This window comes from Aquarana catesbeiana, linkage group LG02 (assembly GCF_042186555.1).
Source record: "Aquarana catesbeiana isolate 2022-GZ linkage group LG02, ASM4218655v1, whole genome shotgun sequence".
Classification (NCBI taxonomy): Eukaryota; Metazoa; Chordata; class Amphibia; order Anura; family Ranidae; genus Aquarana; species Aquarana catesbeiana.
Genome location: NC_133325.1, coordinates 576,980,141 through 576,992,430, shown reverse-complemented (window position 1 = coordinate 576,992,430; position 12,290 = coordinate 576,980,141). Strand labels below are relative to the sequence as shown.

Sequence of the window (12,290 nt, the reverse complement as noted above, 5' to 3'; positions counted from 1 at the left end):
ATATATACCTTTACTGTTCATTTAGATTGATCATTGCTTTCATAAGCACATTTTTAATTTTTCATTTTTATTTTTTCATTTTTTATTTATTTATTTGAGCGCTACTATTTACTCCACTTATCTCTAGGGGTTTAAATTCAGTCACAGTACAAGACAAGTTTAAACAATGGGATGTCCAAAAGCAGCCCAAGTGAGGGGTATGCAAGACAAACGAACGATACCAACAGGCCAACGTAACAAATGGGTCAAGAAATGGCATCAGATTAGGCAGAAACATACACCTGGTTGAAAAAAAAAAAAAGTGTGAACAGAAGACCGCCTTACAAATCTGAGAAACAGATGCCTGCTGAAGTGCCCTGAAGCACCAACTATCATTTAGACCAAAGGCTCAAAAGGAGAAGTAGGAAGCAGGGAGGCCCCCCGAGGAAACCTTGGGAAAGGAAAAAAGAAGAACAGAGTGGCTGATAAGAGGCTGCAGCTGAGGTAGACTATCACTGCAGGTACCATAAAGAGCGACATCAGGGAGAAAATTACTTATGAATTTTTTCAGAGCAAGACATAAGGTGAGAAGGACAATGTGCTGGTTGAGGTAGAAGGAGGAAAGAGTGAGAAAAGAGGCTTATGCCTCAGGACAACCTTGTACAGGAATCTTGTAATAGGAAAGGCAAAACCAAAACATGGCCACTAACTCAGACACTTTAATAACTGTAGAGGAAGAAAGGCATCGATCAGGTGAAACTGATCTTACAGAGTCTCCAGAGCATGGACCTGGTGAGAACCCTGCTCAGCTTGCTGTTGTACAGTGAAGGAAAAAAAAGTATTTGATCCCCTGGTGATTTTGTACATTTGCCCACTGACTGAGAAATGATCGGTCTATAATTTTAACAGTGAGAAAAAGAACAAAAATATCCAGAAAAACGCATTTAAAAAAAGTTATAAATGGATTTGCATTTTAATGAGTGAAATAAGTATTTGATCCCCTATCAAATCAGCAAGATTTCCGGCCCCGGGTATTCTCTATACAGAGAACAAGCTCAGATTAGGAGTACTCTTAAAGGGAGTGCTCCCAATCTCAGTTACCTGTATAAAAGATAGAAGCAATCAGATTCCAATCCCTCCACCATGGCCAAAACCAAAGAGCTGTCCAAGGAGGTCAGGGACAGGATTGTAGACCTACACAAGGCTGAAATGGGCTACAAGACCATCGCCAAGCAGCTTGGTGAGAGGGTGACAACAGTTGGTGTGATTATTCACAAATGGAAGAAACACAAAATAACTGTCAATCTCCCTCGGTCTGGGGATCCATGCAAGTTATCACCTTGTGGAGTTTCAATGTCCATGAGAACGGTGAGGAATCAGCCCAGAACTACACGGGAGAATCTTGTCAATGATCAAGGCAGCTGGGACCATAGTCACCAAGAAAACAATTGGTAACACACTACGCCGTGAAGGACTAAAATCCTGCAGTGCCCACAAGGTCCCCCTGCTCAAGAAAATACATGTACAGGCCTGTCTGAAGTTTGCTAATGAACATCTGAATGATTCAGAGGAGAACTGGGTGAAAGCGTTGTGGTCAGATGAGACCAAAATCGAGCTCTTTAGCATCAACTCAACTCGCTGTGTTTGGAGGAGGAATGCTGAATATGATCCCAAGAGCACCATCCCCAATGTCAAACATGGAGGTGGAAACATTATGTGCTTTGGGGGGTGTTTTTCTGCTAAAAGGACAGAACTACTTCACCGCATCAAAAAGGGACAATGGATGAGGCCATGCATCGTCAAATCTTGGGTGAGAACCTCCTTCCCTCAGCCAGGGCGTTGAAAATGGGTCATGGATGGGTATTCCAGCATGGCAATAACCCAAAACACATGGCCAAAGCAACAAAGGAGTGGCTCTAGAAGAAGCACATTAGGTCCTGGAGTGGCGTAGCCAGTCTCCAGACCTTAATCCCATAAAAAATATGTGGAGGGAGCTGAAGGTTCGAGTTACAAAACATCAGCCTTGAAACCTTAATGACGTGGAGAATCTGCAAAGAGGAGTGGGACAAAAGCCCTCCTGAGATGTCTGCAAACCTGATGGCCAACTGCAAGAAACATCTGACCTATGATTGCCAACAAAAATTTTGCCACTAAGTCATGTTTTGCGAAGGGGTCAAATCCTTATTTCACTCAATAAAATGCAAATCAATTCATAGCTTTTTTTAAATGGGTTTTTCTGGATTTTTTTGTAGTTATTCTGTCTCTCACTGTTAAAATAAACCTACCATTAAAATTATATACTGGTCATTTCTTTGTCAGTGGGCAAATGTACAAAATCAGCAGGGGATCAAATACTTTTTTCACTCACTGTATCTAAAATGCCAGAAGACCCACATTTGGTACACCCCTGCTTTTGGCAAGAACTTGGAGAACTTCCATGTGGAGCGACAATTCCCCTGGATACAGACACTGAAGTCCATCTGCCAATTTATTTCACGCTTGTGATGTGGACAGCACACAGGGTCCAAACATGCAGTTCCACCCAAAAATCAAGTCTGCTTCTCTTAGTGGTACAATTACTGGTCTCCCAGACAGTGGATGTTGGCCACTGTTTTGGCATTGTCTGGCTGGATTCTGGTTGAACTTAATTTAGACAGGCAAGGTTTTGGCAGATGGGCATGGAGGCATCCACAGTCTTCCATGGCCTTAAAGGGGTTCTAAAGGCTGAATGTTTTTTATCTTTACGCATAAAAGGTAAAAAAAACCTTCAGGGTGCAGCCCCCCCCCCATGCTTACTTGAGCCCAAGCCAGTGATGTCCATGAGAGCAGCAGCTCTCCTAGGCCTCTCTCTCCTCAGCAGGAGTTTTTATCCCTACTGAAGAAGTCACGGTGGTGTTGTAGCCCATTTGACATAACGCGTATAGGGGGAAGAAGTCACAGTGGCAACGTCATCCCGCGAGCATCTTGTCATTTCTATGCATCCTGAGCCCACACTGTTCAAGTGCTGCGTTTGTGAGTAACGTTTTAATATACTTATGAGGAAATAAACCGTTTTGATACAGAGAGCACTAGATTTTGCCTTTTCTGTTCCTATGTGCACCAGACCCCATTGAGGAAATTTGTACTGGCTGGTATCCATCTAATCAGCCGGAGACAGCACGGACAGAATTTGTTTATATCCCTGAGAGGGAACCTGCTTTTTCTGACCTTCTGGTGAAACAGGGGTCAGAACGTGAGGTGAGCGGCTAGGATATTGAGGTGGAGGAGATCTAGGGGCAGACTGACCATTCGGGCGCTGACTGAGGGCTCGCGACCAGTAGAGGGCCCGTGAGAAGCTCCTAAGAGATGCTCGTCGGATCTAGGGGTATGCTGCTGGCAGTGCTGCGGCGGAGCCGTTCTGCCATTGTGGGGGGCCCAAGACACAGCATGTCCCCCCCTGCACCTCTGGCTTTAAGTTTGGGATGCAGCGATCGGCAGCTCTATGGTGCTCAGGGCATCACCCTGGGGCTTGTATTTCTCCTTCAGAGTGTATACAGTGGAGAGGGGAGGGGCCTCTGACCCGGGCAGCTACAAGTTTCACTCTTCAGTGTACAAGTGAGTTGCTCTGCTTGTACACTGTTGCAGACTGCTGCCCGGGTCAGAGGCCCCTCCCCTCTTCACTGTACAGAATTAGGAAGAAAACTACAAGCCCCGGTGAGATCCCGCGTCAAACAGCACGCAGACCAGCAAGTGCAGAATCAAGTACCTGTACGTGATTCTGCTCACAGGAGACGCAGCCCCGCAGTAAATGTATGTGGTTAATGTGAGTTTATTTTACTTTATCTACATAACTCTTTAAACATTTTGAACATACAGTAGAGAAATTCTGTGACCAATGCATGTAATGTAGCAGTGCAATATATACGTGGGGCTTTGTGAGGGTGTGGCTTGTGTGTGGGTGGGTACAAAGGGGGCCCCATGATCCCCTATTGCCCGGGGGCCCCATGAGTTGTCAGTCCGCCCCTGAAAAGAGCACTTGCATTTTCAACGTTTATGCACTAGTGGTGTGTTGTGCGTTTTTGTGCAGAAGACTGAGGATTATTTTTGTGCATTTGGACTCTTATTTTTATTAAATTCTTTATTTTTGTGTGGACTATCTTTATTGCTCATCATTCCCATATAGGGAACACGTATATTTCATTACTGTGTATGGTTCACTATTCCCAGTCAGGGAACACGAATATTTGATTGTGCAATTAGTATCTTGCCTTATTGCAAGTTAATCATCTATTCTCTTTAAAGTTTCTACAAGAATAACAACACTGAACCAGAATTAGCATCAGGTGAATAGATAGTAGTATACCAATGCTAAGTCTAACAGAGTTGTGCTTGCCTCTTTCAGTAAGTTGACAATCTATAAACATTCCCCAAAGCTGAAAAAAGCTCTCTCACCAAACCATCTGAAGATTTAGAATGGATCTGCACTAGCTCCAGAGTTGCCGTCTGATTGAGGAGACTCTCTGGACTGCAGTTCAGGATACTCTTACATATGACACCAATATTTTCACACTGGAAAGAAAGGACTTCATCAGTATCAATTAAAAAACAAGAAAACCCATTTCTAAAACACAAGTAACTTACACTATATGACACCTACCACACCGAAACCATATCACTCTACAGAAACACTAATAGTCATTACAGCCTATTTTAAAGCGGAGTTCCACCCAAAAGTGGAACTTCCGCTCATTGTACTCCTTCCCCCCTCCGGTGACACATTTGGCACCTTTCGGGGGGGGGGGGGGGGGCAAGGGTACCTGTCTTTCACAGGTATGCTGTCCCCACTTCCGGGAGCCTCAGCAGCGGGTATTGACGTCACCGCCCGGGCTCCCTCCTCCTCCTTACCCAGTCGCTGGGCCAGTAGGAGAGAGGAGCAGCGCATGCGCAATGGGGTTCCCGGTGTAAAGCCGTAAGGCTACACTGCCGGATTCCCTTACTCGCAATGGAGCCGGCAGCACCCGACATCTGACGGAAACGTCAGCTGCGGTGCCAACATGGCTGGACTCCAGGACAGGTAAGTGTCCTATTAAAAGTCATCAGCTGCAGTATGTTCAGCTGCTGGCTTTTAATTTTTGAAACGGTGGGCGGACCTCCGCTTTAAGAAACTAACTCAAATCACAGCACAATAAAATCTAATGTGAATTTTGCCCCCTCAGAGAACCGGCAACCCCCGATTTCAGAGAAGAAAAACGCACACCCTTACTATAAATGATCCAATTACCCAACATACTACTATAATCACTGTTATGTACTATTATTCTCCTACAATGGGCATACACATTTCCTCTTGGTGATTGTGACAAAATCCATGTATATCCTTATGGGGCATACACACGGTCAGACTTTTCGTCTACAAAAGTCCAACGGACGCCAACGGACTAAAGCTGGCTGGTAATCCGATCGTGTGTGGGCTTCCCCGGACTTTCAGCTGACTTTTTCAGCCTTAAATCCGACGGACTTTAGATTTGAAACATGCTTCAAATCTTTATGTCGTAACTACGACGGACCCCGAAATCCGCTCGTCTGTGTGCTAGTCCGACGGACAAAAACCCACGCTAGGGCAGCTATTGGCTACTGGCTATGAACTTCCTTGTTTTAGTCTGGTGTACGTCATCAGGTACGAATCCGTCGGACTTTTGTGTGGTCGTGTGTAGGCAAGTCCGTTCGTTAGAAAGTCTGCCACAAGTCCGCCGCAAGTCCGCCGAAAGTCCGCCAGAAGTCTGTCGGACAGGCTGTCGGACTTTTGTAGACGAAAAGTCCGACCGTGTGTATGCCCCATTAGGCCGTTGGGCCCATATAACTACTACTTCATTTATTCCTGAATTTTCTTCAATAAAATACTACGGAAATAAAAAAAAAATAAAAAATAAACCAAGACAAAATCGAAGGGATGGCACACATATCTTATATTAATATACACACACACAAACATACATACACACACACAAATACATACAGTCTGTCTGGAAAGTATCCAGCATGTAATATGAAAAAGAGACATTTATTGAAGATACAAGAAACAATGCACATGGGATACATGGGCCAAAATACTGCATCAATATCTCAGATACTGTAGGTTTGGAATCCTCAGATCAGCTTCTAGTTCTCGCACTGTCAGTTGTCGATCTTTGTTGATTGCAGCCCGCACACGTTCAACATTCTCAGACGTTCTGCTTGTTGCAGGCCTTCAAGAATGGGGATCACTTTACATTCTCGACCATCTTTGAAGCATTTGTGCCACACTTTTTTTTGTGCTACACTCTTTGCATTGTCCCCGTAAGCCTTCTAAATCATGGGAACAGTTTCCGCAAAGGAATGTTCGAGCTTAAACGCCAAATTTGCTGCAGATTCGTAGCTCTACTCAGTCATTTTGTTTTTTTTTCTCAAGAAAAAGGGTTTATTAAAAAATAGAAAATTATAAAACATTACAGATTCCAGACAGTGTACAGCAAACAGAAAAATAGCATAGTTCCAAACTCCAGTTCCAAACAGTTTTTATATGATGAGGGTGCCGCTGAGGACCCCTCTGGTTCACAGCAGGACCCTATAACGGACCTAAGTGGCACCACAGCCACTTTAGCTGCCCCATCTTCAACGCAACTTACTGTCCCGAAAAAAGTCAAACCTAAATCACATAATTTTCCAGACCTAATGACTAACCCAGCTATTTGGGCTTTCCTTCACCAATCTATCAAGGACCTTAAGCAAAATAAATGGCAGGATTTTCCACCTAATCTTCCCCCAAACCAACAATCAGCACCTAGACATTTACAAAAATGAAATTACAGTATTATTAAACCATCCGATAAGGGTGGGAATATTGTCATGTCCCATGTTCAATATCAGACTATGTGTCGCAAAGGCCTTAACACCACATGGTACAGACCTATTCCACTTAGCTAAATTAATGGATTCATCAACGTTTATCCATAACTGTGTACCGGTGCCTTTTGTCAGGGTCTTATAGATAAGGATACTCTTAATTATATCATCCCCAAGCATCCTCGCACCCCTACCTTTTATACGCTGCCAAAGACACACAAGAACCTTCTTCGACCTCCAGGAAGGCCTATTGTGTCGGGCAATGGTTCTCCCACGGACAACGCCAGCAAATTTATGGACAGTTTTCTGATGCCACATGTTGAGTTTACCATCTTACATTTGCGACGCAACAGACCTATTGAGACACATTGAGGGGATTCAGGCCCCTCGGGACTCCCTCCTTGTGGTTATAGATGTCTAGGCTCTTTACTTGAGCATCCCCTACGAGCAAGGAGTCCTGAAGGCCAAATCTTTCCTGATGGAACAGGACCGTATTTCTTGGCCTTTGAATGAATCTTACATCTATTATCCTTTATTCTTACTCGAAACTACTTTATCTTTGAGGACCAACACTTTCTACAGGCACAAAATGTGGCCATGGGCATGTCCTGTGCCCCGTCCTACGCCAATTGATATCTGGGAGCCTGAGAAAGAAGTGTTTTCTCCAATGAAAAATATACTACCTTTGTGCAGTTTGTACTTTGCTGGTATAGATTCATAGATGATTATTTTGTTGCATGGACTGGTTCTCCAGCCCAGCTCAAGGAATTTATCCGGGTACTGAACATCAACTTTATGAATCTACACTTTACCTATAATCTTGATGATACACAGATCCCATTTCTGGATCTGTTGATCATTAAGAACTCTGATGGAACCTTAGGTACTGACCTCCTTTCGGAAGCTCACAGCTGGGAATACCCTGCTGCATGCTTCCAGTGCCCATCCCAGGCCTCTCGTGTGCAGTATCCCATATGCGCAGTACTTGCGACTGCGCAGGAACTGCACACGAGGTGAGGATTTTTACATTCAGGCTGCATCTTTATGTAAACTTTTGCTTCTTAGTGGCTGCTCTCGAACCAATCTGAGAAGGGCCTTTAACAAAGCTCTTGCACATACTAGAACATCTTTGCTATATGCCTCTCCACGTACTAGATGTACTAATACCGTTAAGGTTATCACTAAATTCTCTGCACATCATGGTCAGCTTCACAGTATCCTCTCTAAACACTGGCACCTTTTAACACACATCTTAACCGCTTCCCGACCGCCTTACGCCGATATATGTCGGCAGAAGGGCACGTACAAGCAAGTACCTGTACGTTGCCCTTTAAGAGGCGGCTTGTGGGCGCGCGCGCGCGCTGCTTCACGAGCGTGATCGCGGGTCCCGCAGACTCGATGTCCGCGGGGATACCCACGATCATCTCACGGAGAGGAAGAACGGGGAAATACTAATGTAAACAAGCATTTGCCCATTCAGCCTAGTGACACTGTCACTAATCACAGCTCCCTGTAATCAGGAGCGGTGATCAGTGTTGTGTCACACACAGCCCCTCCCCCCCACAGTTAAAATCACTCCCTTGGCCACACTTAACCCCTACAGCGCCACCTAGTGGTTAACCCCTTCACTGCCAGTCACATTTACACAGTAATCAATGCATTTTTAAATGCATTTATCGCTGTATAAATGTGAATGGTCCCAAGATCACGCCAAAAGTGTCCGATCTGCCCACCATAATGTCGCAGTCACGATAAAAAATGCTGATCGCCGCCATTACTAGTAAAATAAAAATTATTAATAAAAATGCCATAAAACTATCCCCTATTTTGTAAACGATTTAACGTTTGCGCAAACCAAATGCTTATTGCGATTTTTTGTTACCAAAAATATGTAGAAGAATTCGTATCGGCCTAAACTAATGAAAAAAAAGGTTTTTTTTTATATATTTTTGGGGGATATTTATTATAGCAAAAAGTTTTTTTAAAAATGCGTTTTTTTCGTAAATTGTCGCTATTTTTTTGTTTATGGCGCAAGGAATAAAAATCGCAGAGCTGAACAAATACCACCAAAAGATAGCTCTATTTGTGGGGAAAAAAAAAAGGACGTCAATTTTGTTTGGAAGCCATGTCGCACGACCGCGCAATTGTCAGTTAAAGCGACGCAGTGCTGAATCGCAAAAAGTGCTCTGGTCTTTGGCCAGCCAAATGGTCCGGGGCTTAAGTGGTTAAATAAACACCTTCGCAATACCCTGGAAGTAGTGTTCCGCAGAGCTAATTCTTTAAAAAAACGTCTAACCAGGAGTCATTATCAACCAAACATTAATCGCCCCTCGGGTTCCAGAGGTACCTCTCAATATGGGCAATGCCCTTGCTGCCCTTGGATCCTCACTGGCACCACTTATAGACTTCCCAATGGGGAACTCTTCACTCCACATACCCCAGCCCATTGTGGCACAACCGGGGTTATTTACTTAACGCTTTGCGATTGCAAGGCCTTCTATGTAGGAAAGACTATTGGGGAATTAAGACAGATAATTGGATCATCTCTATTATTCAACAAAATGGCAAACTTACCACCAGTGGCATACAGATCGGCCTTTACTGCAGGTTTAATCTCTTAGCTGTCAAATTCCTGGCCCTGGAGGTGGTGCCCCTTGAACCCCAGGGGAGGTGACCATGACAAGGTGCTTTTGCAGCATAAGACCCTTTGGATCGAAAGGCTCAATGCTACTATTCCACCTGGCTTGAAGAGGTTGCTGTTTCTTTAAATAATCCTGCCCCTCTAAGCTGTCTTTTAGGCACTGTCTGGTTCATTCCTCTCATGGTTATTTGTTAAATTCCTGCCCCTCGTTTTTGTTCCTTTTTCCTGTGCCATGTCCTATATTTCCCTTCCTTTTTTATCCCGTTATATAGCCTGAGGTCCCATATACCCATGAGCCTCCAATTTGGGTTCATTAAAAGGTTGCTTTGGCATTAATGGTATTTTCTGTATTTTAAATATCTATACAAAAGTATCTATATGCTTTTATTATTTTTTTTTCATTGCTTCATACATGAACTTGTATCGCATGTTATGCTTTGCATATTTTGTTTTTATTCTTGTGTCATTTGAGCTCAGCTGCTTTCCTTTCCTGTGACCTGTTTGGGCATCCTCGGCGCCCCCTTGTGTTCCCTGTGGCTAGGTGACTTCCCTGGTGGATGGACGAGGCACGGGCCTCCGCCCTTTAGCCGTAGGACGAGCAAGCATGTCCCACCCCTTCGCGTGGGCATTCTGACCCAGTGACATCACACGCCGGCGACGGCCGGCGTCTACCAACGCCGCTGGGTTGGGGATTATATAAGCAGGCTCTGCCCGCTTGTAAATGCCATGGACGCCGGGTCCTGGGAATCCTGTACTCTAACCAACCCACAGTAAGTATGCCTCACAGTCACAGCCCTGATCACAGCTACCTTGCTGTGTCTAGCGATGGAGCTGCATCCCTGTCTTCATCTGTGGCCATTATAATTCCTTTCTCTATGGGTTATATACATTGGGATTTATTGCGTGTGCTTAAAACGCACCCCCACCTTTAATCCTTCTTCTGTAGTGGCTTTTAAACCTTGCTGAGTATTGGGACTTACAGCCTAAGCTGGGCCCCTACATCCTGGGACCCCTACACTTTGCGCATCTGCATACAAGGTACATACTATGCCCTCCCTTCCCTCCCCCCTTTCCTTTCTTTTCCCATTTCCATTCCTTATACCCTCCCTCCTTTATTCAAGGCCCTTCCCTCTCCTTTTTTCTCCCCCCCCCCCCCCTTCTCCCCTCTTGCCCTTTACCCCCCCCCCCCCCCTTCATTCCCTCCTTTCATCCCATTTCCACCCCATTGCCAATTTTTCATCTTCCCTCTCCCCCCCCCCCCTCTTTCCACTTCCACACAGTTTCCTAACCTCCCCCTTTTCCTTCCTTCACACCTCCACCTCACATTCACATCCTTTCAACTGCAAAGTCTACTTATATCAATCACTTTACCCTATCTATTCAGTTATCAGTCCATTGATTTGCACATTCCCCCCTTAGTTGCCACGGGGGACTTTTTGGTGACGTCATTTGTCCTTCCCCTGCCAGGGTTATAGGTAAGCAACTTTGCTCCTCCCTCTTGTATATACTGCTATTGTTATCTCTGTATGAGACTGTATTACTATTTTGGTCAATTGTATTGTTACTGATCATTTGTCAAATTACATCTTCTCCTGAGGAAGTGGTATTAGACCACAAAACTAGTTAATATGCTTTCCGTGACCAACTATCCCACTGTGATCCTCCCCTCTTGGGGACCATTATACTGGCGATATATACATGGATTGTATCTGACATGCTTTTAATCTGTGTCTGATTTTGTGTTACCTTTTATTGTTTTTGTATTAATAAAACTTTATATAATTTTTCTATATACGTGTTCATACATTTTAATCTACCTTAAGTTTAAACTTGTACCGAGATAGTCCAATTGCCCCTGTTCCCTAGGGAGTTTTGGTTGGGGACCAAACTTCCAATTTCTATATCCCCACATTAGAAACATTACAACAGAATTCTATACAAAACCAAAGTCTACTGGGGAGAGCCCTGGGGTGTCCAACCATGGGTGCCACAAATGTATTAAATTTGTGCGAGCGCCCCCCTATGTTGGTAGATTTACTTCTCAAAACGTAAGGTGCCCCCCATCTGTGTGATCCACTCTACGTTTAGGGGGGGGTCAGCTGCTTTCCAGTGCCTAAGAATTTGTTTATGGGCATTAAAGAGAGCCCTGGCAATTGCCTGTTTAGGATGTTCCTAAGTTAGAAGCTCATCCAGGATACCCAGTAGACAAGGCTTGGGGTCAGTAAGAATACGGACATGAAAAACCTTAACCCCAGACCAATACAGATGTAAATTTTTGGCTTCCCCAAAGTAGATGGATTAAATCTCCATGGTCTCTAGAGCATCTTGTGCACACAGGGTCGTCCCTCACTCCCATTTTACAAAACCTAGCAGGTGTGAGATGTACCCGAATAACCATATAAAAATTGGGACAAGCGTTGCGTAACATTGAGAGAAATCATAAATATATATATCTATATATACACATTATATATATCTATATATACACACACATATACACACACACACATATATATATATATATATATATATATATATATATATATATATATATATATATATATATATATATATATATATATATATATATATATATATATATATATATATACACATATACACACATACAATATACCAGTGAATTATTTGTGAATAATAAAATGCCACCTAAATGCACATTTATCAAAATACAAAGTCCATCAAATGATAAATGTCATAGTATAATCTTCCACATGAGTGTCGGATAAATCCCAAAGGCATGGATGGTGATGTTCCCGTACTTTTAAAACACCCAGGACTGTGCTTCTAC

At 43.8% G+C, this 12,290-nt stretch overlaps 1 protein-coding gene across 1 annotated transcript in view; it reads right to left on the bottom strand.

Moving 5' to 3' along the window:
• Positions 1 to 12,290, bottom strand: part of CNKSR1 (connector enhancer of kinase suppressor of Ras 1) — a 144,344-nt gene that overhangs the window by 94,213 nt on the left and 37,841 nt on the right. Inside the window, exon 6 of the mRNA XM_073616135.1 lies at positions 4,411 to 4,527. Within this exon, the coding sequence (XP_073472236.1) occupies positions 4,411 to 4,527 (117 nt within the window). The remainder of the gene's footprint in view (positions 1 to 4,410; positions 4,528 to 12,290) is intronic.